Genomic DNA, 12,078 nt, shown 5'->3' with positions numbered 1-12,078 from the left:
CAGCATCCTATTATTAGTTTAGCACAGCGCAATGATACGACTTTGATAGTCGATAGTTTGCACTACTAGACAATTAAACAAATTATTTATTATGTACAAATACGGTTAAAAAATCCTTAAAAGCAATGTCTAAAGTCTGAGTTTCATTCAGAAATCTGAGAAGACAAGTTTCAGACAACTTTCATTTGTGTGCTGCTGTATTTGGTGTATTTGTTGTAAAATTGTTTTTAAAAATAGTATTTGTGTTATTTTTATATATGTGATTATATAAATACAGTTGATCACAATTATTATTAAATCACTGATACATATAGCAATATCAAAATCAGCAAAAAATAAAGCAATATCTTAATAAAATAAAAAATAAAATAACTTTTCCATGTCTGGATGCTTGGCGTTAATGTGTGCAGCTTTGACACTCACGAACACAGCAGTCACAATCGAGGACATGGGACCGTGAAAGTATGGCGGATGCCGAGGAGCCGTAAGTCTCAATGGACAAAATAATCTAATTTTCTGGCAGTTAATTTCTCTCGTTTTGTCGTTAACCCGACATGCCTGAACACCGTTTCGCTTTCATCTTCCAGGGAGAAGAAAAGAAGGCGAATAGAGGACATGACTGAGAAGTTAGTGACGAATGCTAAATAAAGGTCTCTGACTGGCAGCAGGTTGGACTGCTGGGCCAGGAGACATGAAAATAAACACTTCATCACCCAGTTAGCTATTTGTACAAGTCATCCATTTACGCAGTTTTGTCCATTCACATTGTCACACATAATGCAGAGACCTCGTAGTGCACACATCCCATTTCCTTCCGTACAAACCCGGAATGACCATCACAGTAACGTTAGCTTTGTACCACTTACATGCTACATACTGATGCTAGGCAGCTTTTGAAACTTGAGTGTGTTCAAACTATGTCATCAAAGTGTTTACTGTAACGTACTGCATTACAGTACACGCTTGGCTTGCAGGTGTGCCTTAACGTTGTACTGCAATGCACAAAGTAAAAACGGAGGATCATGCAGCTGAAAAACACTGAGCAATACTGCTGAAACAGCTCGTCAGCGTGTATTGATTCATTTCCTCTTAACCTAAAACAAGAATATTGATTTCTGTTTATTCCAGTTTCAAAATCAGTATACTAGATATAAGTATGCACTGCAAACTGTATACAATTAGTGTGTAGTATGGAATTGAGACAGAATATGTTTACAAGGATTCTCAGCCATCTGTTTTTATTATTTTCTACTTAGTTAATTGTCTTGTGGCCTCTTAGCTCCATCTCCCAACCCCGACTCCCAGCTTGGGAATTTGCTATCCTAGCAGACAGTCAAAGACAACTGGCAGCTTGTTTTTCCTCATTAAGCTCCTCTCATCTAGTTTAATGTATTTATTAATCTCCATGACTGTAATTATCGCAGCCAACTTCTTTCTGTCACCGTCTGCTTTGCGCAACCGTCAGGGAATTTCTCGTTTGGAAACACAGAAACGCGTCTCGTAAGGGATAAATGCTTTCCTAAGACGGAAAAGTATGGAGGATTGTACTCATTCAAGTTGTAGTACAAGTTCAGTGTGTCTTGGTGTGTTGTGTGTCCAGAATGGCTGTAGATGGTGGACACAGGGACACTGGCTGCGACTGGGATGGCCGGTGGAATCATGTGAAGAAGTTTTTGGAGAGACCCGGCCCGTTCACCCATCCTGACTTTGAGCCAAGCACTGAGGTGAAATGGAAACACTCTGATGGAAATGAAGAGCATTCTTTTCTTAAGGGATCAGTTTAGTGTGATGAAGCCGTAACTTCACAATGTTCGACCATAGTGATTTTATAGTATATAGTACATTGTGGATATTCTTCTCAGTCTCTACAGTTCTTGTTGGAGACATGCAAGATTCTGGTCATTGGCGCAGGAGGACTTGGATGTGAACTCCTCAAAAATCTGGTAGGAAATAGTTTTAATCTACAAAATATGAACTGTGTTTATTGGTTGAGTCTTGAGATGAGATGAGTTCTTACGCTGTCTTGTTGTGCTTTAGGCTCTGTCTGGGTTTCGCCTTATTCACGTGGTTGACATGGACACAATTGATGTGTCCAACCTGAACAGGCAGTTTCTTTTCAGGTACGTTTCAGGTCCTGTTTTCTGTATAGTTTTAACAGTAGTGTAATACTCAGCCTGTGGTGAAAATTTATTTCAGTATTTTTTATGTTGGGAAATTTGCCACAAATGTGTAATAGTCTTATAGCCCTCTGTTAAACATAAATAAGAGATATAATGTCGTCTTATCTGTGGCAGAGTGATATGAATTTTCCTCTCAGTGACCATCGTAACGTAACAATTCCGGTGTGATGAAATCAGATTACCTTCTCATATGTCCTATAATTAACTGCATGCATCCATTTAGACCCAAAGATGTTGGACGACCAAAGGCAGAAGTGGCCGCCGACTTCGTCAATAGTCGTATCCCTGGGTGTAAAGTTGTTCCGTATCCTTTGCAGCAACAGTTGTTACAGCTGAAAAACTAAAAAATAAGTTGTGTTTTTTTATTATTATTATTATTATTTATTATTATTATTATTCCTTATCAATAACATGCAGTCACTTCAAGAAGATCCAAGACTTTGATGAGTCTTTCTACAGACGTAAGTGTTCTGTTCTGTGCATGAGCAGAGCTTATCAGGCAAGCACCTCAGAGGTTTAATCCACTCGTCTCTTTCCAGAGTTCCACATCATAGTCTGTGGACTGGACTCCATCATTGCCAGACGCTGGATGAATGGGATGCTGGTAAGGAAAGACATAATTGATCTAGTCCATTGTATTTAAGTGTTGTCTTTGCCTGATACGCTTTACATTTGCATGTAAGAAGTGTGTAAATTGGGATTAGTTATGATTGACGTTGTCTTCTACAGATATCCCTCCTGAGCTATGAAGACGGAGTCCTGGATCCCAGCTCCATCATCCCCCTCATCGATGGAGGAACAGAGGGCTTCAAAGGAAACGCTCGTGTCATTCTACCCGGCATGACTGCTTGCATCGACTGCACATTGGAGCTGTACCCCCCACAGGTCACTTTTTTCTTATAAGTACAGTGAATTCAGATTTTTCGGCTGCTGCTGGATGAATGACGTGATGTAATAGTTTATCATCCCATTAATTTTGTACAAAACTTTGACATCTGCTGCTTAGCTTCCCTTTTGGGTGGGAGAATGCATCGCTAATGCGCAGGAGGCATTGTTGCATGTTTCACATTTCCATCTGCAGCAGCAGCTGCTCGGGGAAACAACAGACCTGTGTCATAAACATAAGCAGTGATAACAGCCAGACTGAACAGAAATAGCTCGAGAGCGTTAGAGAACAAGTGTCACATATAGTCGGACAGATCAAGTCCAAAGCCAACACTGTAGTGTCTGTTTTGCACCAAACATCTTACACAGAAAAGTAAGTATAAAAAGAATTGAATAAGGATTTGATGAGTCATCTTTTCATGCTTCAAGCACTTATTGTTCAGTTTTGACATTAAAGCTGTCTGTGGCTGATTTCACTGTGCAGAACAGCAAAAGGGCTCCTTTAAATATATTTATTCTTCACTTCAATTGTGCTACCCACAGATTAATTTTCCCATGTGCACCATTGCATCGATGCCAAGGCTACCTGAACATTGCATTGAATATGCCAGGATCTTACAGTGGCCCAAAGAAAAGCCTTTTGGAGGTAAGTTACAAACCTTTTTTTTCTTCCCATTTTTATTTTACTTTTACCCGTCCAATTGCACTATTTAACTTTCTGCCTGCATACAATAAAAGCTAACAACCAGGATCTTCTTCTCAACTAGATACCAGCTTAGATGGAGACAATCCTGAGCACATCCAGTGGGTGTTTGAAAGAGCCCAAGAAAGAGCTGCAGAGTTTAACATAACAGGAGTGACGTACAGACTCACTCAAGGTGAACATGTGAATTGAAAAGCAAAAAATTTATTCAGTGCTAGAGTGGTGCCTTCTTTCTTGGTGAAACTGAGTTTAAAACTGATTACAATTGAAAGATGTTTAACTTAGAAGCATCTGTTCTAGTGTGCTGGATTTTTAATTTGAGACACATTTTTTTTTTATTTTTTTGTGCCTCAGGAGTTGTGAAGAGAATCATCCCTGCAGTGGCATCAACTAACGCTGTGATTGCGGGTATGAAACACAAACGTAGCGTTCGAGGGAAATGTTGACATAAAGAGCCTATTCTAAAACAATAGCTGTTAGATTTTTTTATTATTGTTATTATTATTTTTTTTTAGAACCAAAGATGTTGAAATAAATGCCATTGTTCTTGTATTACAGAGTGGAACTAGTTCGCTCTGATGTTACAGTGCAGAATTGAATTCAATCTTTGCGTCATAACCATGTTTTTATGCCTAAACGTTCTTGTCTGTGTTCTCCACAGCTGCCTGTGCAACAGAAGTTTTTAAAATTGCTACAAGGTTAGGAGCAGAAAAAATACCTTAATCCCCTCATCCTGTTATCTCCAACTTCCTGATTTGTCAACATTACTAAACATTGGATTTCATTTTGCAGTGCGTATATTCCTTTAAATAATTACCTGGTCTTTAATGACGTGGAGGGACTGTACACCTACACTTTTGAAGCTGAACGAAAGGTTTGTTGCGGCCTCGTTTAACCACCAGTAATCGTAATGTACATTTCACCATACAGAGAATAACCAGGTCACTCTCACATCGTCTTTGATCGGCAGGAAAATTGTTCAGCTTGCAGCCAGGTGCCTCAGGATCTCCAGTTCCCTCCTTCCGCCAAATTACAGGAGGTTTTAGAGTACCTCACGGAGAACGCAGCTCTGTGAGTATTCTTCGAAACACATTTTGTAACACTTCATTTCTTTGAGAGGAAAAAATAACAGTGATTCTTTTAAAATTGTGTTTAATGTCTTCCAGACAAATGAAATCCCCAGCCATAACCACAACTCTGGAGGGGAAGAACAAGACGCTCTATTTGCAGGTAATATTTGTTATTATTTAGATATTTGGTCAAGTGTGTTTTTGTTATGAAGTGTGATTAAATTAAGATTGCAATTTTATTCCAGTCGGTTAAATCCATTGAGGAACGAACCAGGCCAAACCTCTGCAAGACTTTGAAAGGTAATAAGAAGTTGTACTGCAGTTCGTTCCCAGTCTGTGGTAGGTGACTTGAAGCTGCTGCCGTTCTTGACGTTTCTTACTTCTGATGCAGAGCTGGGCTTGTCAGATGGACAGGAACTGGCTGTGGCCGACGTCACCACACCCCAGACGGTTCTCTTCAAGCTGAATTTCACCACCTGAACATTGATGACACTGCACAGCACTGATGTTTGGTTGCCTGCATCTGAATGCAAACTGGGTCGTTGAGCTAGCACATTTGATATGATGTAAATATGAGTGAGATCTCCGACAGGATTGGTTATTATGGAGTCATTTAACAACATTGGTTTTTTTTGTTGTTGTTGTTTTGTTTTTTTCTATTGGTAATGTTTACTTTTTTGTGGGGGTTTTTTTTCTGTGTTGACTTATATTGTAGCTGTTTTTCTGTCAATCAAATGCAATTAATTATGTGCACTGTGCTCTAATAAAGTTTTGTTATCATGTTTAGAGAGGAAGACTGATACACCAGATTTGTTTTGTCATCTCTCAATACATAAGATAATTAGGAAGAAATCCGAAGTTATTAAGATTAAAACATTAACATCCTAATGTTTTTCCAGATTTAAAGGAGCAGTCCCAATAATTCATGTGATTAGAGGGTCAGTACCTGTGGAAGTTAAAGCTACAGCCTGCATCTCAGTGAGAATTGAGAGAGATTGCCATGATATGCAGCTGAATTTTACGAGGCAAACAAACAGGTGTGAAATCTCACCTTTGCTGCTTGGCAAGGTAACACCATAAGCAAATAAATAACTCTTCACGAATATAGGCCTACAGAAATAATTAAAAGAAAATGTCGGGAGAAGAACAAACCAAATCACTCGGATTTCAGATGTGGTTTCCGCTGTGCGACAGGATGTCAGTACTTTAAGCTTCTTAGGGCGCTAATGAAAGTGACCGCTTATTGTCCGTGAGACAGATGGTTCAGTCTTGATTAAGTTTTAATTTTCCCGACAGGAAAAGCTGACAGGAGTGATCCCAGTGTGTTCACAGAGCAGGCATATCTCTCACATCCCGCCTGAGAGGTTCAGCAGGGAGCGGAGCTGATGTGTGAAACCGCAGGTTTTCATTGAGCTCTCGGCTGTTATCTCCATCAGCTGGGCCGTTATTTAACAGCAGACGGGTGGTCTCGCAGTTTGTTTTTTGTTGTTTTTTCCCCCCTCCTCCCACTCGCTTATTCTCTGACTCGAGGCGGAAAAAGTTGAGAAACTGGAGGAACACATTTTTTGCAAACTTTTACATCCATCACCCTGCATGATAGGCATGATGTTAAGCCAAACACTGATGGAGGCTGCAGCAGCGGCTTATCGTCCGTATTAATAACATGAGCAGAGGTAAGTGTCGCTGTCAAAGGTCTGTTTTCAACAGTGGCTTAGTTTACTAATGAGAAAACTTCAATTTGTCTTTTATATTCACATTATTTTGTTTATTCTGCTAAAATATGCAAGGCAGGCACGCTCACTTTTACGGGTGGAGATGATGATGATGTTGTGCAACATAGCGTGTATGTTAATGTGTGTTTAGGTGTGTTAAGTGTTTTTGCACACATGACAAACAAAGTTATGTTCATGCATGATTAACTGTAGATAATACGTGTAATATGTGCACGAAGTTATTTGAGGTTAAAAATTGTTCGATTAGTCATTAACCAGCATGACCATCATTAACTGTAATTTTTCACTCGTTTGCTGCTCTCATAAATGCAAGAACTGGCTGCTTTTGTCCGCTTTACAAGTTTGTCAGTTGAATATCTTGAAGTTTTGGACTCAAAACAAAGCAATTTGAAGCCTTAAGGGAAATAGTAAAGTGCATCTATTTTACTGACTTGACAGTTGATCAAGAAAATACTCAATAATTGCTGCAGGTCTAAAACATCTCCATTTATAAGGGTTTAAGTGGTGCGTGAAAACACTTTAAATAAATGGCAAGTTAAGCAATGACGTTTTACATAATGTCATCTTTGCATTAGTTTTTGCACTCTGACATAAAAGATAAAAGTGCGTGTCCCACTTTTTCTGTGACTCATGCGAAATACAACTTGTTTTGTGTGTGTGTAGGGGGGGGGGTAACTCTGAATGCAGAGAGGTTTACAGCTGAGGGGATAATATGAGTCAGATGTGAGTGTAAGGACCCACTCATCTGCTTCTAAAGTTGTCTCTGATTGCTTTTATCAGCATTTCTTTGATTTGGCTTTGCTTGGCTTAGTGATGCAAGAGTCATAATTGTGCCGACAGATGCAATGATCTCGTGATCCACACATCACGAGTCAGGTGACTTCAGAAGAATTTAAGAAGCCATATTATTTGACTTTATGGTCGCAAACTTTGGGGTTAACTATTGGCCATATTCTAAGCATTCATGAATCTCTCTTTGTGTGCAGGCAAGATGAAGCTGAACATATTGGCTCGACCATTACACTGGGGCCTCCTGCTTCTTTGTATCTTAGGCTGCTGCAGCCAGCTAGTGTCCACTGGCAACCAAAGCTCCCGAGGGCAGACAGGTAGGTGTCAGACGCAACCAGACCAGTCACACACCCCCCCTGGGGGACTCATTATGGCTCCTGGTCACCAGCCTGGTCGCCTGGTAGAGAATTCAGTTTAAGCAACAAGAACCTCAAACTGACTGTTCTTCTCAGCAGAAACAGAGATGAATATGAGAACGTGTAAACACAAGGCAGACAATCCACAGATAAGAACATGCTGTGTAAAGCATATGATTGACCATGAACTTTGACTATTGCCACTCAATGTAGTGCAGAAAAAGTTCTGGTTCTGCAGAAAAATGTCCCCTGTGATTGATGTATCATAATATATCACATTAGATTATTGATACTGATAAATCAGTGCATAAGCAACTATTTTGTACACCTTTAGATGCCACTGGTTCCCAATCCAGGGTGCCGTCCAAAGAGGGATTGTGACATGATGAAAGGAGTAGGACATAAGAAAAACCAAAATTCTGCTCCCTAGTTCTGTCAAAATATTTACAATATCAACTAATCTTACACTTTAAGGACATGACCTCAATAATGACTGATACCTGCTACCTAAATTTATATTCAGGTGTCGTTCTTCCTGTAGCCAGATGGACGCCTCAGTTCTGACTTGGCAATATGCATCCATGGGTTTTTCTCATCCAGCTTTGTTGCACCCCTTGAATTGGTTGTTCAGTTTAAAAGTATCAGCACAAATCCTCCGTGGAGTAATACTCTCAGAAAGCAACATCCAGCTCCATTTTTTTTATTTATTTATTTTTATTTTATTTATTTATTTATTTTCTACCCATGTTGCTTTTTATCCACTTGGTGGTGCTGTAGCTTTAGAAACATTAGAATCAGGGCTGCGGTATTTGCTTACTTGATAATCTGAATGAGTGTAACAAAAACATCACACGATTTGGTTAAAAAAAATAATAACAAAAAAACAAGAAAACATCTTACAAAGCCAAGGAATTGTTGCAGTTTGACTATAACACTGTCACCCAAGAGAGGCTGGAGTCACTCAAGATGTCTGAACTTACATGTAAAACACAGTATGAAAAACGTTCACCTTTTCCTCAGGGTCAAAGCAGGAGAGGACAGGGACTTGTGAAGTGGTTGCTGCCCATCGGTGCTGCAACAAGAACAAGATTGAAGAACGCTCTCAAACAGTCAAGTGCTCCTGCTTCCCAGGACAGGTGGCGGGGACAACGAGGGCTCTGCCCTCTTGTGTTGAAGGTAATATTACTAAAAGACCTTCTTCTAACTCTCTGAGCTGTAAATTTCTGACATGACATGAAGGTATCATTTGTCCAAGTACAGTCAGTTTTACCAGAGTCCACTGATGCTGAGGCTGTCAAGGACCACAGAGTGTGACATCTGATTGAGTCTGGGCTTTTTTTTTTTCCAGTCTCTTGTGAAGTCCTTCCACCTAAAAAGTGATCTTCTGCTTTGGTGTGTTTTTCTCCAGCGTCTATTGTGCGTCAGAAGTGGTGGTGTAAAATGGAGCCTTGTCTTGAGGGGGAGGAGTGCCGAGTTCTCCCTGACCTCACTGGTTGGTCATGCATCTCTGGGAACAAAGTAAAGACCACAAAGGTGAATAGAGAGTCTGAAATGGTCATGAGTCACATTGGCACCTACACCGTGCAAAAAAACTTCATACAAAGTGGCTTTATTTGAAGACATGGTATTTATAGACGCTTGAATGCAGTCATATGGTAGATTTGCTTTTTTTCATTGCTTCACTGTTTTGTGAAACGGGCCGACAGACTTGAGAATACTCATCACAAAGCTTTATTTCAGTAAGCTCTCCTTTGATGCTGAAGGATTCCACAGTTAAGCATAATCACTGCTCCCATTGGCCATATCAACCCTTGCTCTCCACCAGGCACAGTGGGCTCAGAAAACCTAATTCTATAATCTGGTGAATGATGGGGCCAAGAGGACAAACATGAAATAAGCTGTAAACTAATACTGAACACTAAAACCCATGTAATTAAATCTGACGGCCAAAGGAAACCAATGCACTTTCTTATTAGTTGCCTTTTTTGTTGAACTGTTTTATATGTACGATTCCTTCGGGGACGTATTTTACAGTGAAAGTGGGATAAGTTAGCGATGGCGTCATGCAGTAGTAGTCAGCTCAGTAGTCATGTGGGCCATCAGACTATACTGTTGAACAATAGAATAAAACAGAAGACAACAGTGGAAGACGTAGTGGTCTGATCTTTTTGTGAAGTAAAGGTAGGCACTACCACAAAGTAGAAAAACCATATTATAAAAGTCCTGCAGTCAGAATCTTACTTGAAAGTAAAAAGTACGCATGTAAAATACTTTAAGTGCGAAAAGCCAAAGGCTTTTTCAGACTGCAGGCGAGTCAGATTTGTTTCTCATATCAGAGCTTAAAGACAGCTTGTCCACACTGTTATTTGCAAATGACCAGAGCAGATTTTTCTGTCCAGACATCATCAGTCCGTCTGCTTGGGTTGCTGTGGTAACAACGTAGCTGTCAGTAACTACGTACCCAGCATGGAAGCAGGAGATCCATCATCTCACCATCCAAACAATCGCACTGTCGTGTTGCGGAGCAGACAGCTTGTTTCGTCCATTGTTCTCTGTGTTGTTCTCCATAAGGCTCTGCTAGAAGAGGCATTGATTCTGCTCAGCTGCTCTGATGCACTTCTGTCACTCAGGACTTGATGTTGCCATTGTGTTACGAGTTATGAGTGACACAAAAGACACTTTGAAATCAGATTTAAACCCACACTGTAATCCACACCCCTTGCTCTCACGCTTTTAGTTTGATGATGGCTTAAAAAGACCCTCCATGCCCTCGTGATAGAGAGAATCCTCTTCTCTACTGTAGTTACAGTTGCTAAACTATGACTGGGAGATTGCTAAAAATAAAACAATACAATAAAATATTTCATCATATCCCTCGGCTTTATCTTGTGTGAAATATACTGAAATGTGATGGAGATGAACAAAAACCAGAGAACGTGTGCTTTTCTAACTTTAGATGTTCTTGTTTTCAGGTGGCGCGGTAGCAAGGCAGAAGCTCAATCTAATCAGCACAAGGCCGTCTCTGCCTGCAGCAGTCACCTTAACTAACACTGGACTCTGAGGACAGTGAACGCCCCGTCAGATAGAGCAAAGAACATTATAGATTTAATTAGATATCTCCTGGCTGAGCTTTAAACTACAGGAACTCATTATTTTAATTTCTTTTGGTTTGAACACAATTTTGGTTGGGGTTAATCCCATGGAGTTTACAATCTATTAGCAGCTGACTCAAGATAAAAATGACGCAGCACCTTTTCCCCCCAAGTCCAAACAGGCAGCTACTGCAAAAGCGAGCATCATTGTTTGAGTGCTTGATATGCCGAGCACATTGCGATTCACTCAATCAAAGTTTGGATGGGTCTGCTGGCAGAAACTTAAAAGGAGATTCTGTGGATTTTCAGGAGGCAGAGTGTGAATCCAGCAATGGGCTCGTGACTCTCTTTGCCCATCAAAGCAGAAGACCACAAACACTGAGAAATTTATGATTATGTAGCATATGTAAACAATGCTGTCCTGTAGATTTACACTGAGCTTTGCAAAGGGGTCAGATCCCTTTGGACTACTTCTTACCATGAAGAGGCACTCTCACAAACACGCCTGCACAAACATACGCACACACACACACACACACACACAAATGCTGTTTTTTCGACTGACTGGACAGGCTGCCACCTGCAAGGCTGTGATGGCGTGCGCACAAGCAGGAAGCTCTGATGCAAAACAAGGACTGTTTGAAATGCTAATCATGGGGGAGAAAGGGGAGAGAGAAGAGAAGAGGAGCTCCTTCACTGTTGAGAGTATTTACATCATGCTTTTGTTTGTCTCTCGAAACTGAGTGCTCCTGTGGTGGGAACTCCGCTTATAGTTATAATGGGAAACATTGGAGGTTCTGTCTGCCTTGAAGCAAATGGTGGCCGCCAACAGAACACAATGTTTACCATTAATATCACCTCATCAGTTGTACTCTTTACACGAATAACATTCCTTCTGAATCCACATTGATTGCCTCTCCTTTATCTCTTGACTTCAGCCAGACACTTTGCCTTTTACCTTTGTAATGATGAGACATTTTATAATAACACGAGCACAGTGACTGCAAATCATCCCTTCTGAGGCAGCAGACTTGTATGAATGCTACACGCTGTGCTGGCTGAAAGCCACTGATTTCTGAGCAGTTTGCTCAACATTTACTTAACGCTCTAATGCACTGTCATTGTTTTGGTAGCTGGCAAGATTCTGCACAGAGCTGTAACGCGGTACAAGGCAATTTATGCTCCACTTTGACAACATTCAAGTGATTAAATTATTATTTAATTTTAACAGTGCTAGGAATGTCATAATTTTAAGATTCACATCATGATA

General features: G+C 40.4%; 2 protein-coding genes across 3 annotated transcripts; both read left to right on the top strand.

Moving 5' to 3' along the window:
* Nucleotides 1-372: 372 nt before the first annotated feature.
* On the top strand, nt 373-5,638 carry LOC124063644 (NEDD8-activating enzyme E1 catalytic subunit-like). Of its 2 annotated transcripts, none has more exons than XM_046397503.1 (18): nt 373-484; nt 588-626; nt 1,601-1,724; nt 1,863-1,943; nt 2,038-2,120; nt 2,404-2,484; nt 2,598-2,641; nt 2,720-2,784; nt 2,910-3,065; nt 3,609-3,711; nt 3,833-3,943; nt 4,123-4,176; nt 4,430-4,466; nt 4,561-4,642; nt 4,739-4,839; nt 4,935-4,998; nt 5,084-5,138; nt 5,230-5,638. In XM_046397503.1, exons 1-18 carry the CDS (start codon nt 465-467, stop codon nt 5,316-5,318), a joined length of 1,389 nt encoding a protein of 462 aa, XP_046253459.1. In that variant the 5' UTR covers nt 373-464; the 3' UTR covers nt 5,319-5,638. The 2 variants fall into 2 exon arrangements, with proteins under 2 accessions (XP_046253459.1, XP_046253460.1); XM_046397504.1 differs by having other exon boundaries at nt 407-484; nt 588-650.
* A 514-nt stretch (nt 5,639-6,152) lies between these two features.
* Nucleotides 6,153-12,078, top strand: LOC124063645 (chemokine-like protein TAFA-4). The gene is made up of 5 exons (XM_046397505.1): nt 6,153-6,511; nt 7,558-7,677; nt 8,737-8,892; nt 9,125-9,249; nt 10,689-12,078. Exons 1-5 carry the CDS (start codon nt 6,502-6,504, stop codon nt 10,698-10,700), a joined length of 423 nt encoding a protein of 140 aa, XP_046253461.1. The 5' UTR covers nt 6,153-6,501; the 3' UTR covers nt 10,701-12,078.

The sequence above is a fragment of the Scatophagus argus genome, chromosome 8 (assembly GCF_020382885.2).
Source record: "Scatophagus argus isolate fScaArg1 chromosome 8, fScaArg1.pri, whole genome shotgun sequence".
Taxonomy (NCBI): Eukaryota; Metazoa; Chordata; class Actinopteri; family Scatophagidae; genus Scatophagus; species Scatophagus argus.
Note: the sequence above shows the minus strand (reverse complement) of the source record. Positions and strands in the feature narration are given on the sequence as shown.

What these genes read in the sequence shown, in the direction of transcription:
- LOC124063645 (XM_046397505.1), top strand. An exon ending in AAGCTCCCGAGGGCAGACAG is followed by an intron (nt 7,678 to 8,736) that starts GTAGGTGTCAGA and finishes CCTTTTCCTCAG; the next exon opens with GGTCAAAGCAGGAGAGGACA. An exon ending in TCTGCCCTCTTGTGTTGAAG is followed by an intron (nt 8,893 to 9,124) that starts GTAATATTACTA and finishes GTTTTTCTCCAG; the next exon opens with CGTCTATTGTGCGTCAGAAG.
- LOC124063644 (XM_046397503.1), top strand. Translation starts at nt 465, where the DNA reads ATGGCGGATGCCGAGGAGCC. An exon ending in TGATGAGTCTTTCTACAGAC is followed by an intron (nt 2,642 to 2,719) that starts GTAAGTGTTCTG and finishes GTCTCTTTCCAG; the next exon opens with AGTTCCACATCATAGTCTGT. An exon ending in CCTCTGCAAGACTTTGAAAG is followed by an intron (nt 5,139 to 5,229) that starts GTAATAAGAAGT and finishes CTTCTGATGCAG; the next exon opens with AGCTGGGCTTGTCAGATGGA.